The sequence below is a fragment of the Lacerta agilis genome, chromosome 17, assembly GCF_009819535.1.
Source record: "Lacerta agilis isolate rLacAgi1 chromosome 17, rLacAgi1.pri, whole genome shotgun sequence".
Taxonomy (NCBI): Eukaryota; Metazoa; Chordata; class Lepidosauria; order Squamata; family Lacertidae; genus Lacerta; species Lacerta agilis.
The window spans coordinates 3,609,817-3,632,319 of record NC_046328.1 but is presented as its reverse complement, the minus strand read 5'-3'; the positions used below and the strand labels follow the sequence as shown (position 1 = coordinate 3,632,319).

General features: G+C 45.3%; 1 protein-coding gene across 3 annotated transcripts in view; it reads right to left on the bottom strand.

The window, feature by feature from the left end:
- Positions 1–13,007, bottom strand: part of ABCB9 (ATP binding cassette subfamily B member 9) — a 30,939-nt gene extending 17,932 nt beyond the window's left edge. Inside the window, exons 1-3 of one of the 3 annotated variants that reach the window (XM_033174611.1) lie at positions 12,936–13,007; positions 2,583–3,320; positions 637–751 (exon numbers count right to left, since the gene is read on the bottom strand). In XM_033174611.1, the coding sequence (XP_033030502.1) occupies positions 637–751; positions 2,583–3,201 (734 nt within the window). In that variant the 5' untranslated portion in view covers positions 3,202–3,320; positions 12,936–13,007. Of the gene's footprint in view, positions 1–636; positions 752–2,582; positions 3,321–4,757; positions 4,901–4,920; positions 4,941–12,935 lie in introns of those variants that run through there. The other 2 variants (XM_033174612.1, XM_033174610.1) reach the window with 2 other exon arrangements.
- Positions 13,008–22,503: the final 9,496 nt, after the last annotated feature.

Sequence of the window (22,503 nt, the reverse complement as noted above, 5' to 3'; positions counted from 1 at the left end):
TTTTAAAAAAATGAAGTGCCGGTACTCATATATTGATAAAAGTTTTGTGGGTGTGATCACAAAATGGCTGCCATGGGCAGCAAAAAAAGTCATTGAGAGACATGCATGCAACATGCGATTCCTATCCCGAGTGTGTGAGAGGAGTTAAAATGAAAAGGGAAGTGGAATATGGACCCTTATTTTTAAAAGTATGCAAATCAGTGCTTCCTGAGCTGCTGGCTTATGTGAACATCTTCCCAGGGTGCCTCAGTCTCTACACCAAATGTAGTCAATGTAATGCTCTCAACATGCCATTGGGTCACTTCCTCCATCATCCCTGGCCACTGGCCACTGCCACTGGGGTTGGTGGAAGCTGCAGCCCAACAACATCTGCAGGGCACCACAATGGCTACCCCTGCTCCACAGCTAAGAAAGGAATTTCCTTTCTAAGAAGAATTCTGGGACTAAATTGAATAGGATCCTCTCTGCAAGTTAAAAAGCAGAAGAAGCAGGGAATGGATTCCTCTACTCAGGCCCCAACTATATGGAAGATAACCCCACCACGTCACATTATGCAACATTGAAACATGGGGAGATTTTCCAGCCCGTCTGTGGGTCAGTTATTCTAGTTTGGTCCAACTACTCAAGTAAGGCTACCTTCCTATGGCCAGAAGGGCCATGATGACCACCGCTGTGGAGAACTGCTCCATACTCTTCTGGATTACTATTCCATCAATGGCCCGGCCTGTGTAGTACGGAAGGAATGTCTCTCCTGTTGGAGGGGATGACAAGGCAGATTAAAGGCAAAAACCCAAGAAGGATTTAAAGACAAGAATCCCTGTTGTTATCTTCAAACACATTTGGCCCATTGCTGTCTTCCCAAGCCCTGAAAAGGAAGAGCAGCGGGGGCCCAAGGGCCACATTAACACAGAGGCAACGTTCAAGGAGCTGCACACTCGTCGTGATGCGTCCGACCAAAGGTAAAAGTGGGAAGGGCGGCACATGTGAATCTTACCTCTGTATAGCAGGCTAATATTTCTTTTAAATGTTTTAACTTGGGGAGGAATTCAGTGTTATGCTAAGGTGATTCTGTCAGGGCAAGCATTTCGCTTTGCAGGGTGGAGCAAACCCCATCTCCTCCTCCTGCATGCTGTTTTTGGGGTTCTCCCAACCCCCCAAAGTAAATTTTGGGGGCACAGAGGGTGTGCTGGGGGAGGAGAAGTGGAAGCAGTGCTTCCGCTAACAGGATTCAGTTGAATCCCACCCTTTGATTTTTACTGATTATTTTAAGGTATATTTTATGCTCTTTGTAAACAGCTTAGGGCTCTTGCTTACAATTAAACAGCATACACATAACGATTAAACTTTGAATATAAATATAAAATTCCAACTGTACAAAAAGCAGAGATTTATGTGCACACAAACCACTGTCCAGGCAAGCAAATTGCATTATCGTGGTTCAAGGGCGCCTTCTAGCCACAGAGCAACACTTGAGGAGGATGTGATGATGAGGCCAGTGAGGGATGTGGCCTGCAAGAGGGACACAGGATGGGCAAAGCCCTAAGGGCTTTGGGTCTGAGCTGCCACACCCCTGACATTTACTTGCATCTGTCAGGGTGATGTTGTGGCCAAGAGCATTGGACAGGGGACCTGGGAGAGAAGCGTTCAGACCTCAACTCAGACATGAAGCTCACTGGGTGACCATGGGCCTGTCACAGTCTCTTAGCCCAACCTTATCCTCACAGTGTGGCTTGGGAGGATAAAACGGGAACACCTTCGCATGGTATTTTGAGCTTGTTGGAGGAGAGGGATATAAACACAGTAACAAACCACCAGCCTGCAGTGTATATACAACTGGAAAGCATTATTAGGGGAAGGGCCATAACTCAGTGATAGAGAAACCACTTGTCATGCAGGTGCTCTCTGGTTCCATGCCCGGCACCTCTAGGCAGGGATGGCCATGTCCCCCGTCGGTAACACTGGAGAACTTCTGCCAGTCCAGACCTCTCTATTTGGCCCTTGGACTCCTCCCAGGCCACACTCCCTCCACTGGTTGTTTTCCCTGGCTGGGATTTATCATTGAACTGCAAAAGTGCCTCTCGCTTGCTGGGCTGGAGAAGTGTATGCACCAGAATCTCTCACTTTTGCGTGGCTGAACTATAGCCAACTATACAAAGTTAGCAGTCTGTCCATTTCCTCTGTAAGTCTGTCCCTGAGGGAATGCGGCCCTCAGGCTCCCCACCCCCAGGGCTCATCCACACTTCTGCTTGTCCCATGCCTAGAAAGCAAGGGGCTGAGAGGTTTTCCACTTGTCCTGCGCTTGCTAGGCAAGGGTCCAAGCAGTCTTCAGTTTGCCCCACCACTTTCCCTAGGAAAACCCACTCTTCGGCAAACGGGTTGAATTGGAGTAAACATCAATCCATAGAAAACTCAATTGGCATTTGCTACAATTCAGTGGTAAAGATTGGGTTTCCTGAGGGGGAAATGGCAGACACGTGGATGTCTGAAGGAGCCCCTGGTGAAGACAATAATGAAGTAGATGGTCCAATGATCCAACTCAGTATAAGACAGCTTCCTATAGCCTCACCAATGGATGTACTCACCTAAGGCAGCCACTAAGAGGAAGAAAAAGGCCACTACAAGGAAGTGAACATCTGGTTTGGTGTAAGACAACAGCTTACAAATGGTGGCTGCTGACGCCTCCTCTTTCTTTTCCTGGGCATCAGGCAAACTTGGATCCCCAATTTCTTCTGCTTCAGTCCTAGATTCGGAATTTACTCCCAGAGTCTCCCTGGCAGGTCTCACCGAAGAAAGCAGCTGCCACAAGGAGAAGGTGGCCGCCAGGGACACGTATGTCCAGGCAAACAAACCCCAAAACCAGGGGTCTTTGATGGTCTTCCTCACCTCCGAGTAGAGCAGCAGCTTGACCAGGGCGTAAATCCCCACCGCAAGGCAGACAAGTGTGATAAAGATCCGGGATCCTTTCAAGCGCTTGGGACCATAGTTGGTGTTTCTCGCAACCCCGATGGCAGCACCCAAAAGCACACAACTCCGGTACAGGCAGGCCCCCCAGATGTCCAGCATGGAGTTGAATATGTTGAAGTGCTTCAAATCCTGAAGGAGGCTGCCACCACTGCGGCTGTGTTTGTACAGCAAGGTGGTCACCGTCACATCCAGGCCGGTGAAGGCCAGAGTGCCGACCACTGCTTTCCAGGCATGCATAATTCTGATGGTCCTGGCGTGAGGTAGAGGCAGAGAAACAGCTGGAGACCGGGAAGGGGAAGGAGGAACAGAAAGCCTCCTAGTCGAGGGTCAAAGCAAACATGTTTGACCAGCCCTTTCTGGAAGAGAGAAAACAACATGCAGGCACAATGGGAAGGTGGCACAGGGGAACTTTGGGCTGTATCACCCTCTCCACCCACAGTGGGAAGATACTGCTTTATGGCAATGTGGTGGATTAGGAAATGTTTACAACCTATTTGAATTCAATAGGCCTTATTTCTAAGGAGACATGGTTAGGACTGCGCTGTGAGTTTATCGACTCAACAGGAGTTGTATCTGAGTAAACATGCTTTGGATTCCACTCCATGGCTGAAAAAGAGCTTTGTGTTCCTTCCCACAACACACACAGCAGATGGAACAGAGGTACACATTTCCCACAAGTTGCTGGTAGAGTGAAGTGGCTTCCTAGAAAAGGGAGGCTCAGAAAACCAAACTCTGCAATCCTCTGAAGTGGAGGTTGTGCTTTGGGTTCAGGCTGTGTGCAGAGGTTCTGCATATGTTGAATTTTTCAACTTTCAAATTCCAAAAATGAGGGGTTCTAAAAAGTTGTTACATGACTTGGGAATTTGAAATATATTTTGGTTAAATTAATATAATTTAGTTTTGCTTAGTAAGTGAAAGGTGTGTAAAATTACATAAAAATCATTTAAAATGATTGCCAAGTACTTGCAGTTATATTATATATTAATATTATATATTATTATTATTTAGCATTAGCTGACATTTTCAAAGGTAAAATTAAAAAATGTGGTTTTCCTAAAGCTGTTTATATGCTTCTTCATCAAATAGAGACTTACCAAGCTAAATGTTGTTGTTGTTTTTTAAACACCAAGCTAAATGTTTTCAAATCACAAAAATAACACCCTGTGTGTCCTATTCCCCGTGATTCACTATCCTGTCCAAGCACAGCTGCCTCACAATCCTTCAGGGATGCATAAATTCATGGTTAGCAGGCTGTGTTAATAAGTGAAGGGGCACAGATTTTTTAAAAAAGAAAGGATTAAAGATAATAAACAGCACTATTCCCCCTTTTTTGCCAAGAACAGTTATTTCTGTAGCAGATAAAGCATTCCAGTCCACAATAACTTGTGTATTAGTACATGTGGAATGGTACAGTTCCTCTCTGGGGTAAGGATTTTTAAAGTCATATAAGCATTTTTTCAAAAGGATTGCAGACTCCGCATAACTCAATATCCCAACCATCACCACCCTAAAATATCCTGCTCTGTTAAATTTGGCTGGCACAGGTGCCATTTCCCCAGCGGTGGAAGAGAAGCAAGCAGCAACTCTGGCCAGGTGAGATTTGGACAAGGGGCTCCTACCTATAGCGAAAATCAACAGGGGACCACTCCTCACTGGCCCTGCCATTGCCCCCCACCTGCCAGTAAAAGACCAGGTGTGAATAACCTCTCCTCTTATCAATGCTAGGTGTCAACATTTTCATTTTTTTTAAATGGAAACAGACAAACAAACAAAAAACACTTCACCCAGGTTACCTGATGCTCCCCTTATCTTTCAGGGGGTGCTAGTTGGGTAGACTTTTAATGCCAAAATGTGCTTAAATGCCCACCTGGCGACCAAGTCCTGCCATTACCATCTACTCACAAGAAACCCTAAAACTTTTAAACACTGAAGAGAAGAGAACTCAGGATAACAGACCTTTTCCCCTTACAGGCCTCCTGACTGTTGCCATGGAGATAGAACAGGGAAAGAAGGTCGGTTCCTTCCTGAGCAGATTTTAAAACTAAACAAAATGGGGAGCCTGTTCTGCTGGGAAATGTGGCGACACCTGTCCTGAAACTGGGGTCCCCCTCGATACAACAGCAACAGGGAACCAGTGGTCCTCCAGATCTTGTTGGGACTCACAACTCCCACTGGCCCTCCTGGAAGGCCACAGGCTCCTCATCACTAATATAAGAGAGACTAGAAACCACACTCCAGCATGGAAGGAAGTATCAAAGGAGAGAGGAGGTGGGGAGCTGAAATAACAATTGGGGGAGCAGCTGTGCTAATCTGCTGCAGCAAAGGCAATTTTTTGAAGTGGCAGCAGGGGCTTTTGCGGACAAACAGCAGGATGCTTCTGTCAGATTAATGAAAGGTTCTCCTCAGCTAGTAGAGGCATTTAAGTTGTATATTTATTTGCATGCTGCTGAATGCCCAAATAGGCTTCTAAGTGGTTTTAACAAAGTATTTAGAAGTATACAAAGTATATGGTGGGTAGGAAAGGTCCTTTTCTGTGGCATGCCTCTGGCCTCATCTCTTTATAGTTTTAGGCAGCTGGTTAAGACGTATATTCTTCAGCAGCTATTAGCGGCTGTTCTTTAGTCATTGGCTATGTGTTTTTAAGGATTGTGTGATTTTATGTATGGAGGGGGCCAAAGACTACAAAGAAGTATAGTATGCATCATAAGCGCAGAAATGTCAGACTGCACCTCTCTCTTTCATTCATGCTTATTGGGCCTCCCTGTTTTACACTCCCTCCTCCTCTAAACCCACATACATGCATAGGTAAGGTAAAGGTAAAGGACCCCTGGATGGTTAAGTCCAGTCAAACCTGACTATGGGGTGTGGCACTCATCTCACTTTCAGGCCAAGGGAGCCGGCGTTTTCCACAGACAGCTTTCCAGGTCATGTGGCCAGCAGGACTAAACCACTTCTGGCGCAACGGGACACCGTGACAGAAGCCAGAGCGCATGGAAATGCCGTTTACCTTCCTGCCACAGCGGTATCTATTTATCTACTTGCACTAGCATGCTTTCAAATTGCTAAGTTGTCAGAAGCTGAGACAGAGTAACAGGAGCTCACCCATTTGAACTGCTGACCTTCTGATCGGCAAGCTCAAGAGGCTAACAAGAATACTCTTGATGTTTGCTGCATTTGATTGTTGTTCAGTCATTCAGTCGTGTCCGACTCTTCATGACCCCATGGACCAGGGCATGCCAGGCACCCCTATCCTCCACTGCCTCTCGCAGTTTGGCCAAACTCATGCCAGTCGCTTCAAGAACACTGTCCAACCATCTCATCCTCTGTCGTCCCCTTCTCCTTGTGCCCTCCATCTTTCCCAACATCAGGGTCTTTTCTAGGGAGTCTTCTCTTCTCATGAGGTGGCCAAAGTACTGGAGCCTCAGTTGATGAAGTGAGCTAAAGATCCTTTTTAAAGGCCAGCCTGCAAAAAAATATGCTACTCACCCCCCCCCCAAAAAAAACTCCTTAAGCTCTTTTGAATTAGACATTTTTGTCTCCAAAGGCAGTGACAACAGCCACTACACACCCTCATCCCACCTAAATCACAACATTTTAGCACAGATGTGCTAAGGGGGTGGGGCGGGCAGAGGATTTTTTGCATGTAACAGTGTCCCCTGCTGGTAAAATGCACACATGAATGCAGTATTCTTTCCCTCTCAAGCATCCTACCTTCAAGGACTCCTTCCTACTTAAGACCAATATGCTGAAGAATCTCTCCATATGTGTCATCACACCAGATTCTAGGATATGCTGGTCTAGTGGTCATAACAAGGAAGGCCCTCTGAATGTTGTTAGACTCCAACTCCCATCAGTCCCAGCCAGTGTGGCCAATGATCAGGTATGATGGAAGTTGTTGTTCAACAACATCTGGAAGGCTATAGGCTCCCCATCTCTGGGTAAGGGGGCTGGACTAGGACTGGGGAGATCCAGGATCTCTGGGTGACTTAGCCCAGGCACCATTTCACAGCCCAACCTATTAGCTCACGCCACACCCATTTTTTATTGATAAGAAATACTTTGGAAAACAAAAAGCGCTCGATTTATAACGTGGAACACACCAACTTTATAATACGATCATGGGGCATCTAGAAAGTATAGAACACTGTAGCTATATTAGAACATGAATCATTCCCAAAATATAATTATAAACAAGCCTCTTACCTATGTACCTTATGTATACAAACATAATGAAAGGTGAGAACTTGTTTTTGCCAGGTAATCCCATATATATATATATATATATATATATATATATATATATATGGTCTAATTTGATACAAAGAAACTCTCATCCCTTCATTAACACCAAGAAGCCTCTCTCTTTTCTGTTCTTTCATGAAAATCCCTGTTCACAACAATATGTTATTGAGAACTCTAGAAGAATAGCCAGTGTTATTCTCCAGCACTCTGTTTCTGGGCACATATACAGAGAGTGATTCTGGATCACAACTAGGATTGTCCTCAGCACCACTTGATGCTTTTGCTCTCATTTTGAAAAGATAGCTATCCATATTCTGCTTTTAAAAAAAAAAAATTATATTGTGCTATGCTTTATTGTAATGTTTAAATGTTTCTTTGATTGTGCTTGAATATTCCCACCACACTTGCCACCCTCTCCTGCCACACCAGTGTGGCGCACCACACTCTTTGAGAACCACTGCTCGAGACACATACAACCCAGGCATCTTGGAGAAAAGGTGAATTACAAATGAAATCAATAAATTAAAAAATGTTTTAGAGTGCAGTCAGGCCACAGAGATTGCTGCCTGTTGCTGTCCCACATGAAAAGAGAATGACCCAAATGCACAAATCACTCTCCTTGCAGCTTCACATTACATAAAAAACTCTTATTAATACAGTGTAAGCAGTTTAAAAGCTGCACATGGCAGATCTTTCCTCTTTTGTCCCACACTTAGGAACGGATGCCTCTTCTAAGATGCCACCTGCACAGATCATCCAAAAATGGACCGGTTGTTTTCACCCATATGCAAATTTAAGCAATTGATTGACTAGGACACACTAGGGCTGTGGATCAGATCTGACCAAGGACTGAGTCGAATAGGGCCTGTTTGGAAGGTCTCAGTCGATTCGAGCATGCACAGAGACAGATCACTGCAAGTCAGGCTGGATGAGCCAGAGCAACTTGTGGCAGTCAGGGCATCAGGCAGGGCAGAGAGACAGTGTGGAAAAACCACGCAGAAAGACCGAGACCTACCTGACTGGTCACTGCATCTTCCAAGGAGAAGGTTGGCCCAGTGCCATGGTTCACCTTCCCGCCTGACACCCACCAGGACAAATGTCTCCACGCAACAGCTTTTGAGCAGAGAGATCAGTCCTGCAGCGGCTGCTTTGCGAGCAGCTTTTCTAAATTGGACTCTTCATGCTTACCAGCTAGCAACATCCTGTGTGATGTTGGCCGCATCACCTGCCCCCACCCTGGGAACAGAAATGGGGTGGGTGGCCCCTGGGACAGCACAGGGCAATTTGGCCTGATCCAGGGACCACATCCACCAGAGGGCAGATTGGAGTGGGTGTCTGTACACAGTCCTAGCACGCACATAATGGACTGAGAAAGCTTGGGTCATTACAGCCCAACTTTTTAAACGGACTCTAGGAATAATTGTGTGCAGGGGTTATATTTTTTATGACATATGCATCTGACCCTACCTTCACAGAATTCAAAGGTACACACGATCCTCTCCTTCCCATTTTATCCTCACAACCCCCCTGTGATCAGTTCAGAGTTACTGAATTACTGTGACTGAATTAGCCTGGCACTATAAATCAGCCTAGGGGACCAGGTGGCGCTGTGGGTTAAACCACAGAGCCTAGGGCTTGCCGATCAGAAGGTTGGCGGTTCGAATCCCTGCCACGGGGTGAGCTCCCTTTGCTCGGTCCCAGCTCCTGCCCACCTAGCAGTTCGAAAGCATGTCAAAGTGCAAGTAGATAAATAGGGACCGCTCCGGCGGGAAGGTAAACGGCGTTTCCGTGTGCTGCTCTGGTTCACCAGAAGCAGCTTTGTCATGCTGGCCACATGACCCGGAAGCTGTCTGCAGACAAACGCCGGCTCCCTCGGCTTATAGAGCGAGATGAGCGCCGCAACCCCAGAGTCGGACACGACTGGACCTGATGGTCAGGGGTCCCTTTACCTTACCTATAAATCAGCCTTCCCCTGCCTGGCTGGTGCCCTCCAGATGTTTTGGCCCATGCCTCCCACCATCCCTGATTAGCTGCGCTGGCTCAGGCTGATAAGGGTTGTAGTGCAAAACACCTGGAGAGAGTACCAGGCTGGGGAAGGCTGCTCTGACCATTAGCCATCTCTTGAATCTCCATTAAGTTTCCTGAATGTCTGGGCTCCTTTCTCTTTTCCACCCCTGCAAAAAAGCATTCGTTTTTATTTTAGCTGTGATGAAGAAAACCTACCAACATCACATCCTTGAGCTTTGTCTCTCTCAGCGTAACAGATCAGGTGCCCTTTAGGCAGCATATTTGAGGTGTCATGTTGCCATTTTTTTTGCTCAGGTTGTAGAATCAAGAACCGTCATCAATATATTTTAACTTCTTTAAGTCAAATTCAAGGACTGGAGAATTGAGGAAGGGTGGGGGAATGCTTCAAAGGGGGGGATGGATTCTAAAACACATTCACATATGCACACAGCAGTGTCAACTCTGAGTACTGCTATATTAGAAGCAAAAAAAAAACTTGTTTTGACAAGTTGGAAAAGATTTCATTGAGCACATGGATTGATAATATGGACAGATTAGCTACATACGAATGGATTGCATGTTGACGCAAAATAAGAATGGATAAATATGAAGAAATCTGGAATGAATATTTAAGAGGTAAGGCGGATAGTGGTGGGAAGTAGGGGGAGGAGAGGTGGGAAAATATTGTTTAAAAAAGGTGTAGTCATAGGTATATCAGTGTATTCAAATCTGAATTGTCAAATTGTGTTATTATTGTTATTATGGTTTTTGTGGTATGTGTCTTTTGAGGTTGATGTTTGTATTGAAAAAATGATTAAATAAATTAAAAATCAAACAAACCTCTGAGTACTGCTATTTATGACACGGCACATATTTTGGGCATTTGTTGTTGTTGTTGTTGTTGTTGTTGTTGTTGTTGGCCCTAGTCTTTTTACACCGAAAAACAAGGCTTATTGAAACCCATCATTTTACAAAAATAGTGCAATCCACAAAACGTTTACAATTTGGCAAATTCTATTATTCAGAATTTGAAGTCTACCATAACCACGTTGATAGCATCTTATCCTAAATGTCTGAAGGCAGGATGAGTTACTTAGTGGTAAAGGGCAGAACCCTACACATGCTCAGAGATACCTTATTGCCATCATATAACCCAGGACTGAATCTGGACTCTCATATTTCAAAGTTGGGCTTGGAACATATGCTAGAATCAAAATTACACCAATTTCTAAAAAAGAATAGCATCCTAGTTATTCAGACACAAAAGAATGAGTATGGTGCCACCCCCCACCCCAAAGCAGAGCTGCTTTGCTGTTAACATCTACATAACAGACAACTATTAATCTGCTCAATGTTTTACCATCACTGCAGCTTCAGAACCAGGAAATGGTTTAGCTGTTTTAAAGTCCACAATCTTTGATAATACACACACAAACACATATTTGGTGTGTGTGTGTTTGTCATGAAATTATGGTGGAAAGGCTCACTAGATCTAGAATATGTTTTCACCAAACTTCTGGTCCAACCAATTAAGCTTGTTAACAGCATAGTAAACATTGATCAACTCAGCTAAATATCCAGAGGAATCTGCCAAGTCATCCCACTGAACATAAATCTACAGGGGGAAAAGATTCAAATACGATATTCCTGCAGAAAAGCCTAATGAAGCCCAGCTACCAGCTCCATTTAACACTCATCTGCTAGAGCTGTTCTCCATTTAATATACTCCTAACAGGCAATTACCGTAAATGTTGTCTGATTTTTATTGTGGCATTGCTCAGTTTGGAAAATATATCTGTATTATCCACATTCTGCTAGGGATGGACCTCCTTAGCTCAGTAAAACACCTTGCCTTTCATGCAGAAACTCCCAGGATCGATCCCTGGCTTCTCCAGATAAAAGGATCCAATAGCAGGTATTGTGGAAGACCCCTCTCTGTGCCGGGAGGGAGTCATTGGAGCTGACAGTCAAATGGCGGAGATGGAAAATTAATCTGCCCTGAGTTGTTAATAAGGCAGTTTCCTGTGGCCTTTATGCAGTACCCTGGCAGCCAAGGTGCCAAAACACTTTGCAACAGATTCAAAACCTAACAGAGGATGAGAGAAACTCAGCCAGAGCAAGCATCACCATGGAAAAATAATAACACTTTTCTAGAGTAGAAAGGTGGTGAATGACTTGCAGAGAAAAGGTTAAAAGGGGATGGGTACTTGAGGTCATCTTCAGTCACACAGATGTCCCATAGATGATGGGGCAACTTTGGTTTCTGGTGCTGCAGAGGGCAAGACCAGCAGCCAATGGATTCAAAATATAGAAAAGGGATTTAGACTCAGTATTAGAAAGAGCTTCCTGATGGCAGAAGCTGGTCAAGAGTGAAGTAGGGTGCCCTGGAGGATTATTAAAACCTGAGACTCCAAAGTTCATTTTGCTTGTGTCTTTTTTGCAAATGCTCAGTCATTTTGCAAATGAAAGGCACTTTGGCATTAGCGGCTCCCTTCTTATTCCCAAATGTCTGGGGGCAGCTGTGACTTACCAGCAGCAAAGGTGAAATCACTCTGCACGTGTTTGGAAGTTCCAGTTTTGGGCTCTAAATCAATGGTGTTTCCCCCCCCCCCACCTTTGCATACACAAAATGTTCGCCTCTAGCATACAGTCCGCAACTTATGTTCCAGGGATTGCACCTGAAGCCAAAATCACATATAGTCAAAACCCACCGGGTTCAATGGCAGGTGGGATTGCCAAAGTCATTTCCCCCAGATCCCCGCCCCCCTTTAAAATAAAAATAAAAAAATGCCATGCATGTAAAGCTGGATGTGCATGAGTTAAATATGCCTAAATTGTGGGCTTACTGTAGTCTGTATGAAAATATCCCCATCTTCATCCTCGCAATAAACATGCAAGGCAGGGGAGGTCGAGAGACAACAACTATGTCCACAGAACTTCAATTTAAGCAGATACAAATCCAATTTAAGGGAAGGAACCATGGCATAATAGGAGTCTGTCTGCTATACATGGCAGGTTCAATCCCTAATGTCTGTGAGCTAATTTTGTTAAGGGTCCCAGCAGGTAACAAGCATTGGGAGCTGGGTCAGTTGCTGCCAGTGAGAGTAAGAGGCCATGGAATATTCTGTGATGCTGACTTCAGGGCAAATGTCTGAGACCCCGCTCCGTGGAACAAAGCCGGGCTGCTGACTTGCCACATTTTGGGAAGGGAAGCAATATACACTCAGATAGGGCTTTCCTCGGAGTAGACATGGCTGGTCTTGTTTGCCCCGTGAGATTTCTCAACTCCATCACTGGGAGCAATGGTCTGGGCAAGGGGAACAAGGCAACCAGACCTTGCCGCACCTCTTGAACTCGGACCTGCCTGGTCCCGGGCCAACTGTCCTCTTCGCCCCCGGCTCGAAGGGCTCAGCTGCGGCTCTGCTTACTCAGACTTCGCTCGGAGTCGAATCTCGGAGGAGGAAAAGGCCGGTTTCTGGTTGCAAAGGCAGCGTAGGATTAAGCGCTGCCTTGCACTTGCGTCAGGGGGGACGCGGCAAGAGAAGAGGGTGGAATGAAATGGAAAGCAGGTTTCCAGGGCTTTGGGTGCGGGAGAGAGATCAGGACCGGGAGGAAAAGGAGCCACATCCCTCCCGAAGCTCCCCAGGGGGGCGAGGGGGGGGGAAAGGAAGCGCCTGCCTGCAGCGCCGAGCTAGGGAGCGAGAGGAAGGCGCGGCTCTTACCTGCAGACCAAAGCAGCGCGCAGGATCCTCGCTGCGAAGGAGGAGGAGGGCGAAGGCAGCGGGACCGGCCGGCGGCGGCGGCTCCGAGACTCCAGGACAAGGTCGGAAGTGGGCGGGGCATTCCCGGGACTGCATCATCAGGCCACGCCTCCTCCCACCTTTGCAGCTGGTAAGCCTGTCAATTCATAGGGTCGTCAAGTGCATGTGCTGAAGCTGTTTTCAGTCGCCTCCATCTCATAGAATCTTAGAATTGTAAAGTTGGAAGGGGCCCCAAGGGCCATCTCGTCCAACTCCCTGCAATGCAGGAATCTCAACTAAAGCATCCATGACAGATGGCCATCCAACATCTGCTTAAAACCTCCAGATCTCCCTTCCTTTTCCTGTCAATAATGTGTTCAATCTCACTGTCATTCTCATCAAACCAGTCCTGGTGTTTCTTGGTTTGGTATCCAATAGTTTGTTCACAGGCTGCAATAATGGAAGTTTTTACGTTGGTCCAGTGTTCAGGATGAGATGGTTGGACAGTATTCTCGAAGCTACTAACATGAGTTTGGCCAAACTGCGGGAGGCGGTGAAGGATAGGCGTGCCTGGCGTGCTCTGGTCCATGGGGTCACGAAGAGTCGGGCACGACTGAACGACTGAACAACAACAACAAGTGTTCAGGGAACTCTGAAAGCAGATGGTCCTTAAGAGTTGTTTGGAAGCAGTCCCGCTTCATGGGATCTTGAAGGGCTTGAGTGTTCATTTTGTGCCTTAGTTTCCTTCCTAGGTATAATCTTGATAGCCACTGTGGAACGTATTAATTGGTGATCTGTCCAGCAGTCATCATCACTCATCATAGCTCTGGTAAGGAGCACATCACAGCGATCTTCTGCTTAGACAATTACATAGTCTAAGAGGTGCCAGTAGTTGAACTGAGTGTGTGCCTCCATTATGTTTTAAATGTATTTTTTTTTTTTGAAAGTGTGTGTTGGTAATAACAAGGTTGTGCGCTGCACATATAGTAAAAAGATTCTGTTCTGGTTGCTGTTGCCAATTCCTTCTTTCCCAATAGTCACAGGCAGAAGGCTACAAATCGAAATCTCGCCCAATCTTGCATTAGAATCACTCAGGAGGATAATTTTATCCTCCTTAGGCGTCTCTGATAGGATGGCATCCAGCTGAGAACACCATTTTTCTTTAATGTCCTCATCGACACACCCAGTGTCGGTGCATAAGCGCTTGGAATAGCCGCCTGTTGGGTTTGGGCAAGTTTTATTTGAAGGGTTGAAAGTCGCTCATTAATGCTGGTAGGGACTTCTGTCACAAGACTGTTTTCGATAGCAAAGCCTACACCATGTATTCAATGTTCTTGTTCAGGTAGACCAAGAACATTCCAGAAGAATGTGTAGCCTCCTTTTTCTTCCTTCAGTTGTCCCTCTACTGCTCTTTAAGTTTCTTGAAGCACTGCAATATTGATGTTAAAATGTCACAACTCTCTTGCAATGATGGCAGTCCTGCATTTGGGATGCTCATTATCTGTGTTATCCAACAAAGTCTGCATATTCCATGTTCCAAAGTTCTATTGTCTTTTATGACCACTGGGTGGTGACCCTACCCTATTGGGCCTGGTAATCCAGTCAGGGAAAAAGGGAGGCAGACTGCCATATTTTTCGCTCCGTAGGGTGCACCGGACCATAGGGCGCACCTTGTTTTTAGAGGAGGAAACAATAAAAAAAAATATTTTTCTGGTTTTCCTCCTCTAAAAGCCCTGTTTTTTTTTAGGATCAGCTAAAAGTTTTGCAGCTTTTTTTGCAAAGGGAAAATACCTGTTTTTTTGAGGATCAGCTAAAAGTTTTGCAGCTTTCTTTGCAAAGGGGGAAAAGCAAAGCTCCTTTTGCAAAGGGGAAAAAGCAAAGAGGAAAAGCCCCATTTTTATGGGGTTCAACTCACATTTCTACAGCTTCTAAAGGAAAGGGAGCATTTTCTACAGTTTCCAGACAGATAATCTAATCAGCCAGTCACATGTCCCTGGGGAAACAAACAACCTCCCTCTGCAGCACATTCAACAAAGGAGGGCGGGGCTGAAAGGGAGCCGGGGACTCTTATCTCTCTCCCGATCTCTTGCTGATCAGCTGCTGAGCGGGGTCCTTTCAACACCCCCTTTTCTCTTTGTAAAATAAAAAGCATGATCCTCTTTTGGCCCCTGGGCAATTCAGCTCCGGGGACCACCATTCACAACATAAGACGCACAGATATTTCCCCTTACTTCCCAGGAGGGAAAAAGTGTGCCTTATGGAGCAAAAAATACGGTATGTTTAGGGCACCTTTTCTAGCCCCTTCCCCTATTTGGGGTGAGCCGAGTGGATCCTAAACAGGACTGCTCAGTCATGGATACAGCTGCTGAGCTACTCAACTGCCTCATTCCTCGAGTCAGAATTAATGAATCTGTATCTACTGCCCATGTGCCGGTTCATGACTAGGGGATTCCAGATTTCACAGTACTGCCCCCGTTTCCATTTGCCAATCGCCATGAAACTTGTTTGGGTTTGGGATGGGTTTTTGGAAGATGCCTGTGTGTGAATTTGTTTTATGTGTGTAGATCAGTGCATGGTGACCAATGCACAGTCTTTACAGTAAGGCTCTATTCCGATGGATTCTTATCTGCTGCAGCCTTCATCCACCCTCACAGCTGTTGTAACATGCCACTTGTTATCTTCTGCCTGTTCTGCTGTTGAGGACTTCTTAGATCATTCTTAGTCTAGCTCCTCCCCTTTGACCTTACTGCCTTGAGAGTATGAGACTCCTGATGGCTTTGCTCACAAGGGTCATAGGAACACGCAAGCCATGACAAGGTGATGATCCAGCGAGTGAGCCCACTGGAGCCAAGCCCTTTGACACCTGATGCCCTTTTAAAATGTGTTGTGTAAAGAGGAATTACTGGGTTGCCTTTGCTTTTGTTTTTCTTGTTTTTTCCATTTTCTATACTGTGATTCTATGTTGTGAACCACCCTGAGATCTATGGGTATAGGTCAGTATAGGACAGGCATGTCCAACTCCCAAGAGACTGTGATCTACTCCCAGTAAAAACAAAACAAAACAAACTGGCAGTGGAGGGAGAAGGAGCGTGTGTGGGGTGGGCTGGATTGCCCATAATTGTTGAACTTGTTTTTAGGAGGGAAGTGTCCAGAGTTGTTGAGCTTTTTTTGGGGGGGGGGAAAGATTGCAGTTTTTTTAGCTCCCCCCAATAACTTTTTGTGCACAGTAAGGATCCCACAATCCACCAGAATCAGCTGGGGATCCACTGGTAGATCACAGTCTACTGGTTGGACATCCCTGGTATAGGACAAACAAACAAATATGTAACACTGATGTTATGGAAATTAAGTGTGTATATATTTGCATGATTGAGTTTACTGATGCCAAATCAAGTACATAATAAAGAGTCCTCTTGGATCAGACTAAAGGCTCATCTAGCCCTGCATTCTGTTCTCAAGCAGCCAAACCCACAAGCAGTGCATGAGCACAACAGCCCCTTGCACCACTTGAGGTTCCCAGCAGCTGGTGTTCAGAGGCATCCAACCTCTGAAAAAGGGGTGAAGAGCCAAGCAGCACACTGAAGGATAGTCCCCAATAAATCCCACCCCCTCCAGTTTCTGAGATTTCACCAAGGGGTGCTGATAGACTTTAAAGTTCAGTCTTCAGTCTTTGGACCTAGAAGCTGAATAGAAAATAAAATTCACAGGATGTTGCATTTTTCTGAATTTCTGTGCCTGCCCAGGGACAGTGGGAATCTAGTACATAAGGAATTACTAGGTCTGAGGGATTAGGGGCATAACCAAGGCCATTATTTGTTTTTGTAGGTGATGTGGAATTTGAAGTGAAATTTCCAACACTCAAGAATATGTATGTGCTGTGCTGAAGATGCTCATGGATAGCTCAGTTCAAGATACTGTGTCCTTTGGTATCAGAATGGCCATTTTCAAGAAACTGCTGGACTCCAAGTCTACATTAAAGCATATATTTCATGGCATATCAGTATATACATCTATAAAAACTAACACAATAGCATTCAGCCAGTTTTCTTCATGCTGGGTATACTCTGTTCCGGGGGCAAGACAGTCTCAATTTGAAATGACACAAATTGGTTCTTCTTCAGCTTTTTCAGTGCCTGATCTTCATGAGTCTGAAAAACACCATCCTCCATTTTGTAAGTGAGAGACGAGAGACCTTTTGTTTTCCTCTTCATGCTTTTCTGTTCCTGTTTATATGCGGCAGCCATGTTGGCAATAACCTGCGAAGGACAGGATGTGCCTAGTGTTCATGTACTCATTTAGATATCTACCCCACCCTACCCAGAGGGCTCAGGGCCTGTAACAGCAGCTTCAAATTCATTTTATTCACTCCCCCCCCCCATTCATTTATCCCACACTTCTTCCATGGATCTCTGGATAACATATTTTACCCTCAGAACAACCCTTTGAGGTAGGCTAGGCTGGGAAATAAGGACTTGCTGAAGGACTGCCATTGAGCTGAGTGGGAAATTTGAACCCAGATCTCCCCACCATTATCTGTTACAGTGCACTGAAAAAAGTGTTCATGATTCAAGCAGGACAGATAAGTAAGACAGTTCCAAGAGCCGAACAGGATGGTGGATGGGAGAACAGAGTAGGCAGGAATGTAAAAATGTTGAGTGCAATTATTTTAAAAGGGAGTATTTTAAATAGAAATTAATATTCCCAGCAGTGGGAATCAGAACAAAATATCACCATGCCACATTGGGTGTTGTAGGACTCCAACCTCCATCAATCTCAGCTAACACAGCCAATGGTTAGGGTTGATGGGAGCTGGAGACAAACATCTGATTCAGGCCCCCCAAGCAAATTTTTCTGCCCCCTTAAGTCACCCTCCTTCTCCAATTTTGGTGGCATTTTATTTTATTTTGCAAAGTAAACATTGGAGCAAGGTGCCCTGATAGGAATGCAAATTGTCCCTCCTCTGTCACCAGATCATAGAATAATAGAGTTGGAAGGGACAGTCATTGCATAGATCAGGAGGGAGAGGGGCTGTGTGCTTTGTAAGACGTGTGTGTGTACTGCACAAAAGTGTGTGCAAGACTATGTGGTGGCTACACCCACTGTTGATGTTAGCCTACTGTGGACTAGAAAATGTTAGGCACCCCCTTACATGCAAATGCGGCAAATATCTGGCAGCCAAGGCACTTACAATCTCTTTCACTGCATTCTGTTGCTCCTGAACAGCAGCTGTAAATGACGGGAGGACGCTGGTTTGGAAAGGACTAGCACCTTGCTCTTTGGAGGAGTCCTTGATGTATTCAGCCTAGGAACAATGAAGGTGAGATGTGGGGGGCAGGGGGGGATTTGGAACCCAAGTTGGCAAATGACTCAACATTGTGGTATCTGGCTGACAGCCCCCTACTAATACACCCCCCCAATGGCTTTCAGTGAGGATTTGATGCCACTGTTGCTGCTGTTTTATTAGACTGTGGTGGCCTTTGGCCAAGAGCTGTAATATTTGGAATGCTTTGTATCACTAATTTATTGTTTTAGCAATCGGTTGGCAAGACTCAGGCTGGCTTTAAGAGGTGCAGCAGAAGGAGCTGATTAAGTGCTCAATGACAGAACACATGCTGCATATGGAAAAAGGTCCCTGGCATCTCCAGGAGGGGTTGAAAAGACTCCTATAGGGCTCACCCACACTTCTTTGTCCCATGATTTCTAGGCAAGGGTTGTTGTTTTTTGTCTCGCTGTCCTCCCTGGGAAAACCCACTGTTTGCTGCTGTCAGAGCCCTCACTCCTTCCCAAAGCACAGCGCCTGGCTTACCAAGCTTTAGGAAGGCAGCATCAGGGCTTGGGGGTGTTAAATGTTGCCAAGGGCCACCAAAAAAGGCCTTGAGGGCCACAGCCCTCAGGCTGAACATTGGACCACTCTGATCTGGGGGGTGCTGTCCACAAGCAGGACAGGATGCCAAACAACCCTCTTCCTCCCTGTGTCCATTGCAAGTCGCATCCAGAGTCATGCTGCCTTTGAACCTGGAGTTTTAATGGCTCACGGACAGACTTGAATTTGTTGAGTCTGGTTGGCCACTGCGCAAGACAGGATGTTGGACTGGAGAAACCTTTGACTTGATCCAGCAGGGCTCGTTCTTAAGTTCACTGCACAGAGGTGAGAAACTGCTGGCCTGTGGGGGGCCTAATCTGGCCTCCCCATTCGACCCAGGAATCCATTTTGGCTGTGCTACACCCACCTGATGCCACTGCGTTCTGCAGTAGAGAGGCCCTCTGCAAATTCCACCTTATCAGGAGGTTTGTTCTGCACAATACAAGAACCAGGCTTTTAGCGTCATGGCACCTGCCCTTTGGAATTCTCCCCCATTATGTACCAGCCTGGCATCACCTTTTTTTCAGCATCTACTGAAGACCTTCCCTTTCCAATAAGCCTTTTAAGGGGAGATCTTTCCCAGTCTGCATTTGTACCGGAATTGCTTTCAGATGTTTTAAGTGTTACTTCATTTGTGTTTGCTGCTCTGAGCTCCTTCAGGAGACAGGGAGGGATTGTGCCATGGGTGGGGCCGCAGCTGGGCCAAAGGAGCTTTTGCAGACACTGCCCATCAGATTACATAAGATTATCAGTACTTGTGTAGCTGTGTGCGTAGCATCAGACTTGGCCCAGAACTGCCAGTTGCTGAGGCTGCCTTGAACACGGAGCAACACAAATATAGACATTATCTCACTTTTGTAAGTTCTCTGTCGTTGCTTCAGGATTTCCGTACACCACTTAAGAGAATGTTTAAATATATTAAGTGGTATAGAAATTAAATAATCAATCCCATTGCACACATTTCACATATCTGATGAAGCAGGGGTCCTTATCTAGGAGTGCCGATTCCCTCCATGATCCCTGCCCCCCCCGTTAAATCTCTTTTGAAGCATTTTTCTGGATTTTACTTTCAAACAGAGAGTTACCTCTGAGGACAGGCAGACGTATCTGTTATACAGGAGGAAAAAGGGGGTGTACTTGGTCACAGAGCTGACAGACGTACGGAAATCAAACAGAATCGGGTCAAGAGATTCATCCCACTCGCTTGGTTTCTCATTCACAACATTGCAGAGGGAGGATTTCAAAAGCTCATTGGTCCGACTGTCCAGGACAGTGCAGTTGACCGGGGTCAGAATCTGGGAGATGTTCCATCTTTCTGATAAAATTCTGGTCACCTGCAGGCAGAATGAAAACCACTTAAAGCTGGGTGCAGATGCCCAGGGCTTGCTTTAGTTTTTTGTACCTAGAAAATATTTTAGCCCAGGTTTGAACTCTGTATTCACTCTAAGGCTTGCAAACAAATCAAATTTAGTAAAAGTTTCATCACTTAGAAATTATAAAGACATTGCTTAGAAATGCAATTGATTCTGTGGTATATAAATGCCTTAAATAAACTGTGAATTTTGGTTTCCTGAAAAAGAGCACCAGCCAAGTTGGGGGTATGATACATAATTATATAAATGTCAAGATGTGGGGAAACCTGTGGCCCTCCATATATTTTTGTCTCCAACTTTCACCATCCCTTCTGGTTGCTAAGAGACTTATACTTCTAGCTGGAAGGATAAATGCTCACCATCCACTATGCAATGGTTTGAGAACTTCATGGTCCTGGCTGCAGCTGAATGTACCTGTATTTCATGTGTGGATGCCTATCTGGAAGGATACTGACAAGCTGGAACATGTCCAGAGGAGGGCAACCAAAATGGTCAAAGGCCTGGAAACGATGCCTTATGAGGAACGGCTTAGGGAGCTGGGTATGTTTGGCCTGGAGAAGAGAAGGTTAAGGGGTGATAGGATAGCCATGTTCAAATATATAAAAGGATGTCATATAGAGGAGGGAGAAAGGTTGTTTTCTGCTGCTCCAGAGAAGCGGACACGGGGCAATGGATTCAAACTACAAGAAAGATTCCACCTAAACCTTAGGAAGAACTTCCTGACAGTAAGAGCTGTTTGACAGTGGAATTTGCTGCCAAGGAGTGTGGTGGAGTCTCCTTCTTTGGAGGTCTTTATGCGGAGGCTTGACAGCCACGTGTCAGGAATGCTTTGATGGTGTTTCCTGCTTGGCAGGGGGTTGGACTGGATGGCCCTTGTGGTCTCTTCCAACTCTAGGATTCTATGGACATTTGGAGGGTTTAAGATTAACTTAAATGCTTAACTTAAGTTTCTATATACTGATGGCTCATTCTTAATTATTTGCCATGCTGGCTGGAGATGATGGTAATTAGAGCCCCAAACATCTGGAAAGCCAGAAGTTTCCCATCCCTGTTCTAGTGTGTCCTCTTGCAGCTTTGAAGGTGGATGTGTAAAGGCTTCTATTTTTTGCACTTTCCCCTTGCTATGAGTATGACAATTGTTTTGAAGTGGTGTCATGGTGTTATGCCACGGTTGTTTTACTATATTTGGCTGAGAGGCTCAGAGTGTTTATTTTCAATATATTTACAAGTGAAACTGGCAGTGGTGACAAAGAAACATTGGGGCCAAAAGTCCTCCATGCCTGTTTATTCCAGTGATGCATCAAGATGCTTGTTTTTAATTTTTGCAGCTACAATGCTTTTTTAAAATAAGAACTTGAAAACGTGTTAAATACTTTATTTAGTCATTATATCAAATATTCGTTTTTAAAAATTGCAGCCTGCTTTTCAAATGTCTCAAAGCTGCTTAGTAAAAAAACAGCATACAAAATTTAAAAGCATAAACTAAAACATCAGAGAGCAGTTGCTCTTACATGGCTTTTTATGGTAGGGTTTAATCCCCTTGAACTTTTTCCTTTATTTTGGGTTTCCTGAAAACAGGAATGGCCTTCATGCTCTTACAAAACACACCAGCTGGCATCTGACCTACCTCTTCACAGAAGTCCCAGCTCAAGCTGCAGAAAATATTCTTGGATGCCCCGAACCTAATTAATAGAAGGCCACACAAAGTACATTAATAACAACAGTAATACAAGACACAGAGTTTTGTACTGGCATAATCTGGACTCGCCAACAGAGGCTTGGGTGGGGTTTCTATAAATAGGATTGAAGCATTTGCTTCCCATGAAACTCTCTCGTCTAGGAATAGGGAATCTGTGACCCTCTAGATGTTGTTAGACTACAACTTCCATCAGCCAGGATGGCCAATGGTCAGGGATGATGGGAACTGTAGTCCAGCAACATTTAGAGGGTCACAGGCTCCCACTCCCTGCTCTTGCGCTAATTCAGCAGGCTTTAAGATGCTGCTTTTGCACACAAAGGGGTGGAAATAATAACAAAAAGATAACCAACATAAAAACCATTCACAAATACAATACTGAACAGACTATAAAGGTATCTTGTTGTGCTGGTTTTAAGCTTTCTGACTGACTTTTGTGGCATATCTCAGCCGTCACCAGCATGGTGCCCTCCAGATGTTTTGGACTATAATTCCTATCAGTCCTGGCATCAAATGGTCATGCCAACTAAGGAAGATGAGAGTTGCAGCCCAAATAACCTGGAAGGCAGCAAGTTGGCAAAGGCCAGTGCATTTTAAGGTGTGAACTGTACAAATAAT